The 17968-nt window shown below is 46.0% G+C and overlaps 1 protein-coding gene across 3 annotated transcripts in view; it reads right to left on the bottom strand.

Annotated features, from left to right (window-relative positions):
• LOC115180529 (ras association domain-containing protein 3) overlaps window positions 1–17968 on the bottom strand; it is a 57025-nt gene that overhangs the window by 30773 nt on the left and 8284 nt on the right. The window contains exons 1-2 of one of the 3 annotated variants that reach the window (XM_029742689.1): window positions 16480–16692; window positions 9303–9436 (exon numbers count right to left, since the gene is read on the bottom strand). In XM_029742689.1, the coding sequence (XP_029598549.1) occupies window positions 9303–9436; window positions 16480–16600 (255 nt within the window). In that variant the 5' untranslated portion in view covers window positions 16601–16692. Of the gene's footprint in view, window positions 1–9302; window positions 9437–9603; window positions 9616–16479; window positions 16693–17968 lie in introns of those variants that run through there. The other 2 variants (XM_029742690.1, XM_029742688.1) reach the window with 2 other exon arrangements.

Here is a 17968-nt window from a genome sequence, read left to right as displayed (position 1 = left end):
ACTGGGTTATGTAAACGTTTGGCCTGGACGAGGAAAAGCTGAATCAAAAACACACAAATTAAAGCCTTGTTCCATCTGGAGGCCTTCTGTTAGCCATGAGGCTGGGTTGGGTTCTAGCTAGGGATAAATCACTCTCTGGTACTGACTCTCATTCACTGGTGTGGGTTGGCTTTCTCTCCTACTGGCGCTGATCACAGCGAGCCAATAAAGTTATTTGAATGGAATTGAATCATTTCAGCAGCAGCTTCCCATGCTGCTGTTACGACAACCACCCATGCAGTGTCTGATAATCTGTTGTATAAGTATCAATAAACATTCTGAAAACACATTTGGTGTTTGACTGTGGGGAGGCTAGCTGTCTCCTGGGTTTATTTGGTTATAAATGTGTAATATGGTTTAATTAATGTTTTAACTTTGTGGTGGTGTTTTTAGCGTCTGATAAAGTTGTCTTGCATCAGCCAACAAATGGAACCCATTACTGCGATTCTCAGAGAGCAGAGCTATAATGCTTTAACAACCGCAATGAAAAGTGCATGCAGTTCATTTCTAAAAGGATTTTTAGTTGCCTGAGGCTTTTTTCTTAGTACATTTCTACATGACTCCTCCTGTGTGTCTTGTTCTTTTACACACTAATACCATACAACTAACTAACCCGCCCAGTCACTAGAAAGGCTGTTACAGCTTCAGCTACTGGGTCAAACGTATGTTACACATGTAGTGAATAAGGCGTACACCCCTTATCCTGACCACACCCAACGCATACTGTAGCTTCTTGGGGGTTTATGGAGGGACAGGCCTAATTTAAACCCAGAGTGCAGAGGCGACCTAAAAGTAACCTAGGAGCACAGGAACAGCCAAACCCTCCAAACCACACCACAGCCTGGCCAGAGAAGATTCATACAGCTGGCCTCTCTACTGTCCAGTTCTCTTGCAGTCTCAGAGCCAACTGCCCACATGTCTGTTAAGGAGAAACTATAGTGTCCACTAGAACCCTGTCTAAACAACAGCTTCTGGTCAGGTGGAGTGATGGGCACTAGTTGCGGTATCCTTGGCCTGTATTTCTGTAGTACTGTACTGACTTTGGAAGGAACAGATCGGCTCCTGTAGGTGACTGGAAGTGTGTGAAAACAGCACAGAGAATGTCTCAGACACATGGAAACTCATTCTCAGCCCCAACCCCCTCACTCTCCCTTCCCTGGTGTAAAACAATGGACACTCGGCATGAACCCCACCCCCCTTCCCGGTCTCCACAGAGAGAGAGAGAGCGGTCAGGCAGGCCAGGCTAGAGAGAGAGGTGAACGGTCACTGGGCCTGTAGTCTCTCTGGCTGAGAGCCACAGCCCTTGGCGGACATTACCCACATTCCTCTGCAGGCAAGGCCTTAAGGTTCTCAGCACTGCTTGTTTACATGCTGCAGGTTTAGTTAGTTATAGGTGAAGGGGTAAGAAGAGGTGTGGGTGAAGTGGTGAGATGAAAGGGGTAAGGGCGTAATGGGGTGAATGGGTGAGGTCGGGGGGTGTAAGGAATGTCCCATAAATGACTCCATAAATGAGAATTCCACCACAAAGTCTGGTCTGTGGAGAGAGAGTTGTGAGAAAACAGACACTCTCTACTTCAGGTTTACATGCCTACTCTCTACAAAGGTGTATGTCTAAGGAGGTTGTTTAAGTGAGTGTGGGAGTCTGAGTTCCCCTACCTTTATCATCTAGAATGACGTCACTGTTGTAATAACTCACCCTATTTTATTATCAGGAAGTACAACAAATATTCCTGTGAGTAATGACATCAAATGTGCTTGAGATAAAACACAGATGAGGAATGCTCACTCATAAGAGTGATGGATAGCTACTTTCAGTATACTCTATACAGTGCATTCAGAAAGCATTCAGACCCCTTCCCTTTTTCACATTTTGTCACATTACAACCTTAACCTAAAATGTATTCAATAAAAAAATCCTCATCAATCTACAAACAATACCCCATAATGACAAAGCGAAAACAGTTTATTTTTGCAAATGTATAAAATAAAATTAACTGAAATATCTTATTTACATAAATACTCAGACCCTTTGTTATGAGACTCAAAATTCAGCTCAGATGTATCCTGTTTCTATTGATCATCCTTGAGATGTTTCTACAACTTGATTGGAGTCCACCTGTGGTAAATTCTATTGATTGGACATGATTTGGAAAGGCACACACCTGTCTATATAAGGTCCCCAGTTGACAGTGCATGTCCGAGCAAAAACCGGGAGAGGGGGTGACCTTGACAATTTATAGTTAAAACGAGAGGCTGCCTGGATCATTCATTTAAAGACCCTTGCTCCCTTTGGTCTCAACGTAGACTTTGACCTGAAGTAATTCTTGTGATTTTGCTATTCATTGTAAATATTTGTAGGCCTATGTAGCAAAATTGTATCTATAATCGTTTGCTATCCATTCATGTTTTTTATATCTTATAATATGTTATTTTTATATCTTATAACCAATGATATCAGGCCACACCCGACCATGATTAAAGACACCTGTGTGTGTCCTTTGACACTATATAAACTAGTGACTCGCAGTGGTTGTCATTATACCCTGACGAAGACAGCTTGTCTGTGGAAACGTTGGCTATAAGGTTATTCAATTATTGCATCGGAGCTCCTAGAGTGTGCCGGGTCTCCTTTTCTTTTTCAAGAGCAAAAACCAAGCCATGAGGTCGAAGGAATTGTCTGTAGAGCTCTGAGACAGGATTGTGTCGAGGCTCAGATAAGGGAAAGGGTACCAAAACAATTCTGCAGCATTGAAGGTCCCCAAGAACACAGTGGCCTCCGTCATTCTTAAATGGAAGAAGTATGGAACCACCAAGACTCTTCCTAGAACTGGCCGCCTGGCCAAACTGAGCAATTGGGGGAGAAGGGCCTTGGTCGGGGAGGTGACCAAGAACCCGATGGTCACTCTGACAGAGCTCCAGAGTTCCTCTGTGGAGATGGGATAACCTTCCGGAAGGACAACCATCTCTGCAGCACTCCACCAATCAGGCCCTTATGGTAGAGTGGCTAGATGGAAGCCAGCACATGACAGCCCACTTGGAGTTTGCCAAAAGGCACCTAAAGGCCTCTCAGAACATGAGAAACAAGATTCTCTGGTCTGATGAAACCAGAGAACAGAGCAAAGTACAAACCTGGTTCCCATTCCAGCAGGACAACGACCCCAAGCACACAGCCAAGACAACGCAGGAATGGCTTCGGGACAAGTCTCTGAATGTCCTTCGGTGGCCCAGTCAGAGCCCAGACTTGAACCCGATTGAACATCTCTGGAGAGACCTGAAAATAGCTGTGCAGTGACGCTCCCCATCCAACCTGACAGAGCTTGAGAGGATATGCAGAGAAGAATGGGAGAAACTCCCCAAATACAGGTGTCCCAAGCTTGTAGCGTCATACCCAAGAAGACTCAAGAATGTAATCGCTGCCAAAGGTGCTTCAACAAAGTACTGAGTAAAGGGTCTCAATACTAATGTAAATGTAATATTTCAGTTGTTTATTTTTAATAAATGTGCAAACATATCTAAAAGCCTGTTTTTGCTCTGTCATTATGGGGTATTGTGTGTAGATTGTTGAGGGGAAAAAAACTATTTAATACATTTTAGAATAAGGCTGTAGTGTAACAAAATGTGGAAAACGTCAAGGAGTCTGAATTCTTTCTGAATGCACTCTATATGGATTAAACCCTGGCCCCTTCTCTGTGGATCAACTTTAAACCCCTGCGGCCATATATGAGGTTAGATTACACCACAATAGTAGTGGATACCTGTCCCTACCCACTTGACTGAGCCAAGTAAGGCCTGAGTGACTCAGCTTTGACTTCTCCTGTGTTTCTCCTGAGGCACTGAGTGTACTGGAGTGAGTGTGTGCGGGTATGCATGTTGTAATATATCTGCTCCCTCTCTTCCTCTGAGGCACAGTAAGTCACAAAACTCTGACAGCCAAGACGCTCGACTCACTCATGAGCAAACACTACAGGAATGCTTGGATACAGATACTATGCTTCTGTAACATATTCCACCTTTGCTCCGGTAGTTACCTAATTTTCACAACTTCACAACTTAACTAACAACATCAACAAAAAAGTTCTGAGTTATGTGCAGGCTACTGTATCTCATTTAACTGGGTTCTGAGCTACACAAACCACCCTCCATTTTGCACTTCAAACGGTAAAGAACCTGGCACGCAACATTGACCCTGGAGAGATCAAAGGTACTGGGTAACACATTTACTCTTTGGGGAGTTGAGCTGCTGCCCATAATTCTGCACTCTTTGTTGCCAAAACAGAGCCAGATCAACACTATTCACTTCACACACGCTCTGGTTTTCTCAAATCTAGTTGAATCTCAAGTCTTTCAACGTTTATTTTGTATATGTTTTTAGACCCTTTTCTCCTGAACCTTTATCAGTGATGAATGTGTGCCATTTAGAGTGGAAGCTTATCGGAGTGGAGCAGAGGCGGAGGCAGAGATTATATGGGTAGACACAGTGGGCAGAGTTCAAGACAGCATCGTGAACATAAACACACACACACACCCAATTCATACCACACCATAGGCTACCCTACGATCAGCCCATAGGCACAGATCTAAGTTCAGCTCCCTCACCCTAAATGAGGAAACACAAAACTTAGCCTGGATAAATGTATAGGGGCAACTTTATCCTACTCATAACTGCAGACAACACAGGAACAGCTGCTGCTCACAGGTATAATAGTATAGGCAGGTCAGGACTCGCTTAAAGAGTGACAATAGACCTGCTCTCTCCCCACCTTATGTCCCATATACAGTAACTAACTGTGGCTCCTTTGTCTGGCCCTTAGATGGACAAGAAGATGGCTTAGAATCATCAGGGCCCCACTCTGTCCGTACATTAAGTGGGAAGCGCACACACTACCTACAGACAATGAGGGGGAAGCACAGAGACGCTACAGTTAAAACACACAGTCACTACAGGCAACGTAAACATCAGGTTAGATTATCCCTCATCCCACTTGGATTAGACGCAGGCTCTGATTAGATGTCGGCTCTGTCAACAACATGGCCGTCTCTCCTCCTCAGGTAACAACACAATGACTCACTGATTTCACTACAGACCGGCAGGAAGGAGAGGAGACGATGGGAAACAGGGGAAAGGAGGTGCAGATAAGAAACAATAATACATCATGTATTTACAGGCTGACCTGGAAGTCATCAGGCTGTGATGTTGATGGGATTTTGATGGGACTGTGATTGTGGCACAGAGGCCACTCTGTCTTGTGGTTCGACATAAGGTTTTATTTTATTGACATGACTTCTCAGGGCTGTGAATGATAGGGGAAATAAGCTGGAACCGTAAGGGACTGGGAAGACCACTGAATATTGACTAGTGGTGATAGCCATTCTAGCTAAGTAGAGTTCACTGTAGAGTCTCAGAAGATTCCCTCGATCCAGACAGTCATGTCCTCTATGTCTGCTGATAGGAAACACTGTCTGTCAGAGGTAGCTGGGGTATGGGAAAAGCCTGGGGATTTCTAGTGGTTTTAAGATGTTATCGTACATCTTTATCTGCCCAGTTTGACACAGAGAGGGAACATTAAGACAGCCGGAACACCTTGTCTGTAAAACAGTAACACGCTGAACCAATCTGGGCTGAACTCTGACCCCGCTCTCTCACAACAACCATGTAACAATAAAACCCTGACTTTCCGACGTCAACATCTACAGTAAATCAAGACCGGGTGTGACCTGGTTAACCAACTGGTTAACTGTGTTTCACAACATCCCTGAAGTTGAGATTAGGTTACTAATCATATAGAGCAGAGCTGTTACGCAATATATGATTTAGTGGATTTTGTTCCGAGTTCTGGGTTCTGGGTTGGAGAACCAGGCACTCTACCAGGCATTCTGCTGAGAGGTTGGGTTCTGTTGCCAGAGGAGTGAAGGCCGTTATATCTCAGAATTAAAGCCGCGTGAGTGTGGCAGAGCAGCCTGTTAGTGATTAACATAGCGAAAGTGAAAAACAGAGTCGTAATGGATTTCAGGGGTATTTCCACTCAACATAATATTCTATAACATTTGGGGGTCACTAAGGAAACGGTGTGCTGCGAGGAATCTTCATTCAGCATGAGGTCTAAAGCTTCGTTCGATCTATGTAGAGCTTTTCCTGCCCTCTTGTATATACTTACAGTATCCTTTCACTTTGGCCCATAGCTTAGTAATCAGTCGGTCTTCAGATCAGAGTTGATGTTTTTAAGAGGAGTGATAAGATGAGGTAACCCTGCTAAGAAAAGGAAGAAAAACTGACAAAAGACAGCACACCTATGGCATGACGCAAGCAACCCTATAGGACGTATTCAATTACCCCACACACGATGAGGAGCAGAAGAGGGGAGGGAATGAGGGAGACTCCCTTTAGTCTGAGATCGCAGAGAGGTGTAGAGTCCCTGATCATTCCCCCACAGATAGAGGTCTGTGAAGGTTTGTGAAGAACGCACATATTAACAGAGGTGACATAACAAAGGTCAAACGTTAAAGATCAATAACTTATGCAGGTGTTCCTAACCTAACATTTGGGGTTAACGAGCAGCAATGAAGCCCAGAGGGAATACATCAACATTCTTCTCCTCCTGACGACTGTTTTCCCCCCAGGTCCCCGTGTTTGACTTTCCCATCGTTCAGGAACAGGAAGTGGCCCTATTATTTACTGCCTGTTTGGCTAGATAGCCTATCAGAGGGCATGGCTCAGCCTATAAGAGTGCAGTAGGGGACATGAGCATATAGAGTTCAGAGGTCACTCTCAGCACTGCGCGTGGTCACTCCCTCAGAAAACACATCCCCTCAGTCAGAACAACGTTCTCGACAGCTCAACTTACTATACATCAACTAACTACATCACACATTAACTAGTTACACATGAACTAACTCAGTACAAATGATGTACCCAGCTGTCTTCGTGCAACATTTTTTGTGAGTTCATTTTTGAGTTAGTGAGATCTTGCTGTGTATCGAACTTTAGCTAGCTCTGACAGAGATGTAGATTGCATGTGAATCATGTCTCTATGGTGAAAAGTGTACAGTGACACTGACCTGCCATTTCCAAGAACTGTGTTTCAGGCCCAGTAACAGAGTTAGCCCATGACAGGGTAAGAGCTCTGGGTCAGACTGATGTCAATCTCTGTATTACTCTGTTGTAGTCAACTCAGTGACAAACTCCAGACCGGAACAACCGGTCTGATCTATTCAATCAGCTAATCACTTTGCCCTCCTGCACGTCATGACTGAGTGCTGCCCCAGATCTTGTCTCGCTCAGAGGGTGCGTTACAGAGTGTGTAGGATTCCACCACGTTGAATTGACTCCTAGTTGTAAATGTCAGCATGTGTTGGCTGGCAGCCATATTGACTCAGTGTCATTCCTTCACTCCTGTGAACTTCATCAGCTAACCAGCTGTCTGTGATTCATCTGCTAGTACAGACAGACAGACAGACAGACAGACAGACAGACAGACAGACAGACAGACAGACAGACAGACAGACAGACAGACAGACAGAGACAGACAGACAGACAGAGGGAGAAAGAGAGACAGACAGGGCACCACTAGATGTTAATCATGATAGTTACGGAGTAATATTGTAGAGGCCCTCTCTATCCCTGGTTTATTGCAGACTCTTCTAAACTGGGATAAGGAGCTCATTGTCTTCCTGTGTCTGTGTCCTCTGGGTATAACAGAGTCTGAGAAGATCCATCTAGCCTCTCTCTGATTCCATTTCCTTCACCGAGACAGATAGGAAATAAACTGTCTCATGGCTTCATATCATTATCTGCCAGAGTCCATTTCAGGAGAGTTTCAAACACAGACCACAGAGCAGAGACAGAGAGTTGGACAGAGACAGAGCTACAGTCTACTGGGAGGTTCAGAGTACTTTATATAAGGATAGTAAAGGATCATCTGAACATATGAGTCTGGTTCTAGTTCTGGGAAGTCACATGGGAGAGTTTGGTCAAAACCCAACAATATCTCCCGCTGTCTGACCCGGCCGCACACACACACACACAGAGACACACGCACAGAGACACACGCACAGAGACACACGCACAGAGACACACACACAGAGACACACACACAGAGACACACGCACAGAGACACACGCACAGAGACACACGCACAGAGACACACACACAGAGACACACCCAGCCACAGGTTAACACAGAAACAGGAACACGACACTGTGAAACAACAACATGACAGATATCTGCATGTCTCAGCAGCACTGTTCAGCACTATTTAGCACTGTTCTCAGGTTTCTGCTGAGCTAACATCTCAACACTAAACTGTTTCACTGCAGTATTGAAGTCAGACTGTTTTGACAGAGTTGAAGATCCCTGACAATTTTATTATTATTATTATTTTGTTTAATTACATGCTAAATACAATCCACAGAGGTGTGTAATGTCCTCACTCATTCCATCCTTCCATCCATCACAACGCAAGAGTAGTGTGTGTGTGTGTGTGTGTGTGTGTGTGTGTGTGTGTGTGTGTGTGCATGCTTGCGTACGTGAAGTTGTCCAAGGCTCAGGGACTTAGGGACAGGGCCTCCACACACACACACCTTTCGATTCCCCTGGGACCACAGAGGACAGAAATGTGTGTGATGCCACCCATCACGATCCCCCCGCTATATGTGTCAGCCGGCTCATGTTGCTGTTGGGCGGGCTACAGGGCCAGGTCGTTTTGAATGCACACACACAAACAATGACTCCAGGGCTATTATATGGAGAATGACACGGACTGCTGGTTTCAAAACATTGCCACCACCTAGTTAATCCCAAACACACGACCCTTCTGTATGATACCATCAGAGTATTCAGAGTCAAGCCATTTATCCCCCCCCCCCCAAAAGCAACACATCCCCCAAACACTCACTCACTCCCGCGAAGAGATCTATGACAAGAGATACAGTATAGAGACAGAGAGAGCATCATCTGGTGGTACATTAGTGAACTACGTCTCAGTCCCTCACTGTAATCACGGGCAGGGTGAATACTCATTCTATGCACTCCAACGCCCCCTTGTGGTGAAATACACTAAATACAGTGCTAATGTGACCATCACAGAATATAATATCAGCACATCTCAAAGGAACAAAGTGATGACCCTTTAATTAGACCACACACACACACACACACACACACACACACACACACACACACACACACACACACACACACACACACACACACACACACACACACACACACACATACACACGGAGTGAGAGAGAAGGCGGGTACTCACAATGGGCTGTGTCTTGTCATTGAGGTGGTCCTGGCTGAAGGGGCTGAGGGGGGTGTCAACGGTAACAGGGCCACCAGGGTGACAGTCCAACGACACTCGTTCTCGACACTCTGGGTGACAGGTATACTTACACCCTGGAGTAGGAAGAGAGGAGCTTGTTAAACAGTTGCGAAGACCTGACCTTGCAGACTCAGAGAGCCTGTATTCCCTCTCGACGTGTGTCAACGGAGTGGTCCAACGCTACTGCCGATGTTTAACACCGCACCAAATACCCTCATTTCATACTCCTAGTTATTCTTACACCTCATGAAGACTCTTGCCACTTCCTTGCCAGGAGGATTTAAAGTATTTTATCTGTGTTGACTCAATGGCAGCGTGATCATTAACAGAGACCCGTGGATTCGCTCAGGTCACAAGTACTATGTTAAATACGCAGCCATCCCCTAACGAGTCTCATCCACAACCAAATAACTAAACGTATAACCCAGCCGCTGACATCTTTAGTCTAGAACGCAGCCCCAAATGGCTACGTAAACATTCCCTGGGACTCCAGGCTCGGGTCCCCAGCAACATCAGTAATCAGGTGAGGTTGTGTTGTGTGTGGAGAGAGAGGACAGGAAGGAAATGAGGTTGTCCACAGTATGCAAACACTCATACTGACCCCCTTCACAGTCACCATTCCAAAAATCTTTCATCTGAGCTATCAACATTCAGCTCAGTCAAGTGAAACAAAGTTACAATTCTAACTATTTCAAGTGCAACAAAATGTAAACATTATACAATACACTGGAATGACAAAGAACAAGAACAACTGTTCAGTCTGACTGGCTGGGAAAAGTCTAGTGACACAGAAACGTCCTCCCGCGCATACTGCAACTCCGCCACGGCAGAACAAAAAGGTTGAAGGAATCTCGAATCTGTCTTTCTCTTTCTCCTCTCGTTCTCTGCGCTGGCTTGGCCAGCATCCAGCAGCCCACGTAGAAATAACTCGGTGTGGAGGAGAGACAGGGAGAGACTGCCAATAACACAGAATACATCACACATCACTGTGACAGTCCCTCTGCAGAGTACAGAACATCCAGCAAGTCCTCACTGTTAGCACTGGTGTACAGGAACAGTGGTGTGTGTGTATGTGTGTTCGTGTGTGTCTCCTCTCTTACCGGAGGACCTCCTCTTCACCTGCTGGCTGAGCTTCACCGACAGTTTACAGATGGCTGCTCCCATCCCCGACCAGCACACCATCTTCCTCCTGCCTCGCACACTCTTCTCTCTGAAGCTCTCCCTCACTGGTCTGTCTGATAACCAATAGTCCTTGACCACTTCCTACACTGTACCACCACTGGCCAGTAGCAACAGGCCCAGCTTCGACGCACTCACTCTCTTACACACAGGCACAACAAGCATCAGGAACGATAGCCTGTGTTGACTGGGATACCCCTGCCTCCCTCGCCAGCCCAGACCTACACAGAGACTCATTTGCCTAGCAGCAACCACTCTCTCTCTCTCTCTCTCTCTCTCTCTCTCTCTCTCTCACACTCACTCACTCATTCTCTGTCTCCCACTCTCTCTGTATGGTAGTGCTGAGTGGGTGATTTGCCTGTCAAATGGAGGCTCAATGGGTCACAGTGATGGACACACAGACAGTAGGAGAGAAGAGAGCGGGAGAGTTGGAGGGAGAGAGAGAGAGAGCGTGTGAGTCCGAGCGTGCGCGTGTGAGAGAGTGTGTGGGCCAGGGATGCCCCTCTCTGAGCTCACTCACCAGCACACAAAGAGGGTGTCAGCTCATCTGCTAGGCTTCCTGCCCTAATGCTCTCTAACCCTCTGTAACTTAGAGGAGATTTGTCTCACCCAAGTGAGGAGAAATAAATATGTCTTACACAACTGCAAAATACAGACATCTGATTATGATTATTTTTACTGTCTGTCTGATGAGTCAAGCTCTTTTTTCCCCCTGGGAGTCTCCTGGGCCTGTGGGGAGTGCTGTGCGCGCACGTGTGTGTGTGTGTGTGTGTGTGTGTGTGTGTGTGTGTGTGTGTGTACGTGTAATATAGCTGTGCTGATGCTTTGACAATAGCCCTTCCTGTAATCAGCCAGACAAACCCAACTGAGCAGACTTAATCAGTGGAGCTGAGAGAAGAACAGAGCACAACTCAGGATCTTCACTCACTCACTCACTCACTCACTCACTCACTCACTCACTCACTCACTCACTCACTCACTCACTCACCTCACTCACTCACTCACTCACTCACTCACTCACTCACTCACTCACTCACTCACTCACTCACTCACTCACTCACTCACTCACTCACAGAACAACAAGACACTCCACAAACAGATGCATACCAACACCACTCGCCCCTGAGCCTAGCCAGTGTCAGCTGTGTGTAGTATATAGAGCTGGCTGTCTAACCATGTCTCTGTGTGTAGTATATAGAGCTGGCTGTCTAACCATGTCTCTGTGTGTAGTATATAGAGCTGGCTGTCTAACCATGTCTCTGTGTGTAGTATATAGAGCTGGCTGTCTAACCATGTCTCTGTGTGTAGTATATAGAGCTGGCTGTGTGTGTAGTATATAGAGCTGGATGTCTAACCATGTCTCTGTGTGTAGTATATAGAGATGGCTGTCTAACCATGTCTCTGTGTGTAGTATATAGAGCTGGCTGTCTAACCATGTCTCTGTGTGTAGTATATAGAGCTGGCTGTCTAACCATGTCTCTGTGTGTAGTATATAGAGATGGCTGTCTAAACATGTCTCTATGTGTAGTATATAGAGCTGGCTGTGTGTGTAGTATATAGAGCTGGATGTCTAACCATGTCTCTGTGTGTAGTATATAGAGCTGGCTGTCTAACCATGTCTCTGTGTGTAGTATATAGAGATGGCTGTATAACATGTCTCTGTGTGTAGTATATAGAGCTGGCTGTCTAACCATGTCTCTGTGTGTAGTATATAGAGCTGTCTGTCTAACCATGTCTCTGTGTGTAGTATATAGAGATGGCTGTCTAACCATGTCTCTGTGTGTAGTATATAGAGATGGCTGTCTAACCATGTCTCTGTGTGTAGCATATAGAGCTAGCTGTCTAACCATGTCTCTGTGTGTAGTATATAGAGCTGTCTGTCTAACCATGTCTCTGTGTGTAGTATATAGAGCTGGCTGTGTGTGTAGTATATAGAGCTGGCTGTCTAACCATGTCTCTGTGTGTAGTATATAGAGATGGCTGTCTAACCATGTCTCTGTGTGTAGTATATAGAGCTGGCTGTCTAACCATGTCTCTGTGTGTAGTATATAGAGCTGGCTGTCTAACCATGTCTCTGTGTGTAGTATATAGAGATGGCTGTATAACCATGTCTCTGTGTGTAGTATATAGAGCTGGCTGTCTAACCATGTCTCTGTGTGTAGTATATAGAGCTGTCTGTCTAACCATGTCTCTGTGTGTAGTATTTAGAGATGGCTGTCTAACTGTGTCTCTGTGTGTAGTATTTAGAGCTGGCTGTCTAACCATGTCTCTGTGTGTAGTATATAGAGCTAGCTGTCTAACCATGTCTCTGTGTGTAGTATATAGAGCTGGCTGTCTAACCATGTCTCTGTGTGTAGTATATAGAGATGGCTGTCTAACCATGTCTCTGTGTGTAGTATATAGAGATGGCTGTCTAACCATGTCTCTGTGTGTAGTATATAGAGCTGTCTGTCTAACCATGTCTCTGTGTGTAGTATTTAGAGATGGCTGTCTAACTATGTCTCTGTGTGCTGGGAGGAGAGATGAGGAACCTGTGGTGACCCTCTCACGTGCTAAGAGACAATTCAGTCAAACCCCCCCCTATCCCCCCCCCCCCCCAACTACCATTTGTCCTCAGTCAGGGATGACAGCAGCTGACCCAGCCCCTGATGCAAAGGCTGTTTATCGGAGTAAAATACTTGGATCTTACAGTACCACTCCCAACATGTAAAGACAATAGCCTTAACATAGGGTTTGCAGAGTGTGTATAAACAGGGCGGAGACAGACCTTCACCCAGAGGACACTGTGTCGTTGCAGAAGACATAACAGTACTCAAGACTACACTTCTTGGAGTCCCGGTGTGACCAGGTGCGTGTTCGGAGATGTATGTATGTATGTATGTATGTATGTATGTATGTATGTATGTATGTATGTATGTATGTATGTATGTATGTATGTATGTATGTATGTATGCATGTATGTATGTATGTATGTGAGAGAGTGAGAAAGAGAGAGAAAAAGAGAGCGAGAAGAGAGAGATAGAGAGAGAGAAAAAGAGCGAGGGCTCTCTATAGGGTGGTGCGGTCAGCCCAACGCATCAGCGGGGGCACAATGCCTGCTCTCCAGGACATCTACAGCACCCGGTGTCACAGGAAGGCCAAGAAGATCATCAAGGACACCCGAGCCCCACTATCATCCAGAAGGTGAGGTGCATCAAAACTGGGACTGAGAGACTGAGAGTGTCCAGCATCCAGTTGCAGAGGGAGGTGTTTAGTCCCAGGGTCCTTAGCTAATTGAAGAGCATTGAGGGCACTATGGTGTTGAACGCTGAGCTGTAGTCAATGAATAGCATTCTCACATAGGTGTTCCTTTTGTCCAGGTGGGAAAGGGCAGTGTTGAGTGCAATAGAGATTGCATCATCTGTGGATCTGTTGGGACGGTATGCAAATTGGAGTGGGTCTAGGGTTTCTGGGATAATGGTGTTGATGTGAGCCATGACCAGCTTTTCAAAGCATTTCATGGCTACAGACGTGAGCGCTACGGGTTGGTAGTCATTTGGGCAGGTTACCTTAGTGTTCTTGGGTTCTATGGTGGTCTGCTTAAAACATGTTGGTATTACAGACTCAGACATGGAGAGGTTGAAAATGTCAGTGAAGACACTTGCCAGTTGGTCAGTGCATGCTCGCCGTACACGTCCTGGTAATACATCTAGCCCTGCGAATGTTCCATCTAGCCCTGCCACATCCGACGAGCGTCAGAGCCGGTGTAGTACGATTCGAACTTAGTCCTGTATTGATGCTTTGCCTGTTTGATGGTTCATCGGAGGGCATAGCGGAATTTCTTATAAGCTTCCAGGTTAGAGTCCCACTCCTTGAATGCAGCAGCTCTAACCTTTAGCACAGTGCAGATGTTGCCTGTAATCCATGGCTTCTGGTTGGGGTATGTACGTACGGTCAACTGTGGGGACGACGTCAACAATGCACTTATTGATGAAGTCAATATTTTACATTTTTACATTTTTAGTCATTTAGCAGACGCTCTTATCCAGAGCGACTTACAGTAGTGAATGAATAAATTTCTTTTATTTTTTATATATTTTTTTGTACTGGAATCGAACCCACAACCCTGGCGTTGCACACACCATGCTGGCGTTGCAAACACCATGCTCTACCAACTGAGCCACAGTTGGTGTATTCCTCAATGTCATCAGAAGAATCGCAGAACATATTCCAGTCTGTGCTAGCAAAACAGTCCTGCAGCTTAGCATCTGCTTCATCTGACCACTTTTTATTGATCTAGTCACTGGTGCTTCCTGCTTTAATTTTTGCTTGTAAGCAGGAATCAGGAGGATAGAATTATGGTCAGATTTGCCAAATGGAGGGCGAGGGAGAGCTTTGTATGCGTCTCTGTGTGTGGAGTAAAGGTGGTCCAGAGTTTTCTCCCTCTGGTTGCACATTTAACATGCTGATAGAAATTTGGTAAAACGGATTTAAGTTTCCCTGCATTAAAGTCCCCGGCTACAAGCATCAATATTTGTGACCTGTTGCAACAAGAATAGGGCAACCAGTGAAGAACAAACACCATTGTAAATAAAACTCATATTTTTGTTTATTTATTTTCAATTTTGTACTTTAACTATTTGCATATCGTTACAACACTGTATATAGACATAATATAACATTTGAAATGTCTCTATTATTTTGGAACTTGTGCGAATATAATACTGTAATATTTACTGTTCACTTTTTATTATTTATTTCACTTTTGTTTATCCATTTCACTTGCTTTGGCAATGTAAACATATGTTTCCCATGCCAATAAAGCCCCTTGAATTGAATTGAGAGAGAGAGAGAGATAGTTTTCTAATCCTGTAATCAAAGCTGAGTGAAGCCTTATGTTTCAGTAGGTACAATAGCTTTATCTGGGCTATGGGCCGACGTGATCAATTTACTAAAGCAGTTGGTATGACACCAAGGCTCTGGATGCAGCAACACAATACCTGTCATAGAACAACACTGTTTAGTACTGGACCGTAATAGGAGTAGAATGGTCTGGGGCTGGAGAACTGTGCATTTGTGTGGCTCGTCTAGACAGGTGGTGTGTTGTATTTGTCCCTGCGCTGTCTTTAGACAATAGAAAATATATCTCCTTTTTGAAGCAGCATTGCGTCTTAACTGCATTCTAAATTCCACATTTTACATTCGGAGACTTCAATTCTAAAATCCATATCTCTCATTCCTAACCGGCTCCACTCAGGCCCCCACTAACAGCACACTGCCCTAAAACACACTGCCAGGACAGCATGTGGTCTCAGACCGTGCTGACTGTCAGTGGAAGAGACGGAAGGGTTGTCATTCCACTGTGGTAGTGTTGTTTTCCTCAGTAAACAGTAATCCGTTTCCCATAGAACCAGCTACAGGACTAAACCCATTCACTCAGCACGTATCAGCCTTTTCACACATGGCTGCTAAACACATAACTGAAATGCACAATTACGGAACGCGCATATCTTTCCATCTCGCTTCCATTCTCCCTCTCTTTCGGTCTCTCTGCAGAGTCTGTCTGTCTGTCTGTCTGTCTGTCTGTCTGTCTGTCTGTCTGTCTGTCTGTCTGTCTGTCTGTCTGTCTGTCTGTTTGCCTGCCTTCCACACCAAGTGTTTGTGCTGAGTCTCGCATGTTTAATGGCAGGTCAGGGATGACATTGAGTGATCTGTCTGTGGACACAACACTGCATCTGTGGCTGGTCTCTACAGAACATGAACACTGAAGCACCTGAACTGTAGGTCCCTAAACAATGTGTTTATAAGGAACAGTATGTACAGTGCATAACCTTCTATTATCTCTCAGGTCATGGCCTCTTAGTGACACCAAACCCTCTGTCTGCCTTACCACCATGTTCTGGGGTTGGCTAAACACAGGCCCACATACACACATATATACACACACACACACACTCACCAGAGTTCCTCCAAAGTAGGCTTAGTTCCAGGCGTCCAGAGCGGCGGATCAGTTTGGGAACACGTAAGAAGAAACCAGATAACCTCCTCAGAGTCCTCCCAAATCCTTTAGCCAGCCCCATTGCTCATTCACTCACACACCCAGGTTCCAACTCATACACACTGAGCTCCATTTTGCAGAGAGCGCTGCACATATCCAACATAAGGTCGCCCCAGTCCTGCAAATCCCAGCTCTGGACTGTCTTTCACTCTGGCCCCTCTCTACCCTCTTTCTGCCCCTCTCTCTCTATCCTGCCCCGTCTGGCTTTTCTGTGTCATGTCTGGCCAGGGCTAGTCCCTCCCCTTACTGTAGCCCCCCATTCACCCCCCATGTGAGTGTGTATTACTATCCTCGTGGGTACCTGAAATCCCCACAAGGATAGTAAAACATAAAGTGTGTGTGGTCATTGTGATGGGTCATTAACCTGTCACAGAGGGTAGTGTCCTCTGGAGCCACACTGTCACTGCGCCTGCACAAACAGCAGCTGGGCGCTAGAGCAAACATACGCGCAGGCAGGCAGGCAGGCAGGCAGGCAGGCAGGCAGGCAGGCAGGCAGGCAGGCGCAAGTACACACACACACACAGCCGTCGGTGGAGAATGAAAGCTGATCTTTTCATGGGGAATTACAACAAGTTATTTCCTCATCCAGGAGCACAACAGGCCTCTAACATTTCGCTGTCGTGAATGAATGGTCATGTTAATCCACCATCTCCTCCGTGTCTAATCTGATTTCACCAACTTCTCACCTCTCCATGTAAATGAATTTGGCCCAGGCCCACAGGTCGAGCTGACCATTTGGGCCTAATGGTTCTGGCCAGCTAAGTGTGAATGACAGGGGTAAACACCGCCCCAATAGAACCATGGATGATACAATGCTGTTCACTGACTACAGCTCAGCCTTCAACACCATAGTACCCTCCAAGCCCGGGGCCCTGAGTCTGAACCCCGCCCTGTGCAACTGGGTCCTGGACTTCCTGACGGGCCTCCCCCCCAGGTGGTGAACGTAGGAAACAACACGTCCACTTTGCTGATCCTCAGGCCCCTCCATTACTCCCTGTTCACCCATGACTGCGTGGCCACGCACGCCTCCAACACAATCATCAAGTTTGCAGATGACACAAAAGTGGTAGGCCTGATTACCGACAATGATGCGACAGCCTACAGGGAGGAGGTGAGGGCCCTGGCGGAATGGTGCCAGGAAAATAAACTCTCCCTCAACGTCAACAGAACGAAGGAGCCGTTCGTGGACTTCAGGAGACAGCAGAGGGAGCACGCTCCCATCCACATCAACGGAGCCACAGTGGAGAAGTTGGAAAGCTTCAAGTTCCTCGGCGTACACATCACTGACAACCTGAAATGGTCCACCCACACAGACAGTGTGGTGAAGAAGGTGCAATAGCGCCTCTTCAACCTCAAGAGGCTGAAGGAATTCTGCTTGGCCCCTAAGACC

The sequence above is a fragment of the Salmo trutta genome, chromosome 40, assembly GCF_901001165.1.
Source record: "Salmo trutta chromosome 40, fSalTru1.1, whole genome shotgun sequence".
NCBI lineage: Eukaryota > Metazoa > Chordata > Actinopteri > Salmoniformes > Salmonidae > Salmo > Salmo trutta.
The sequence above is the reverse complement of the archived record's forward strand: the minus strand, read 5'-3'. Positions and strand labels throughout refer to the sequence as shown.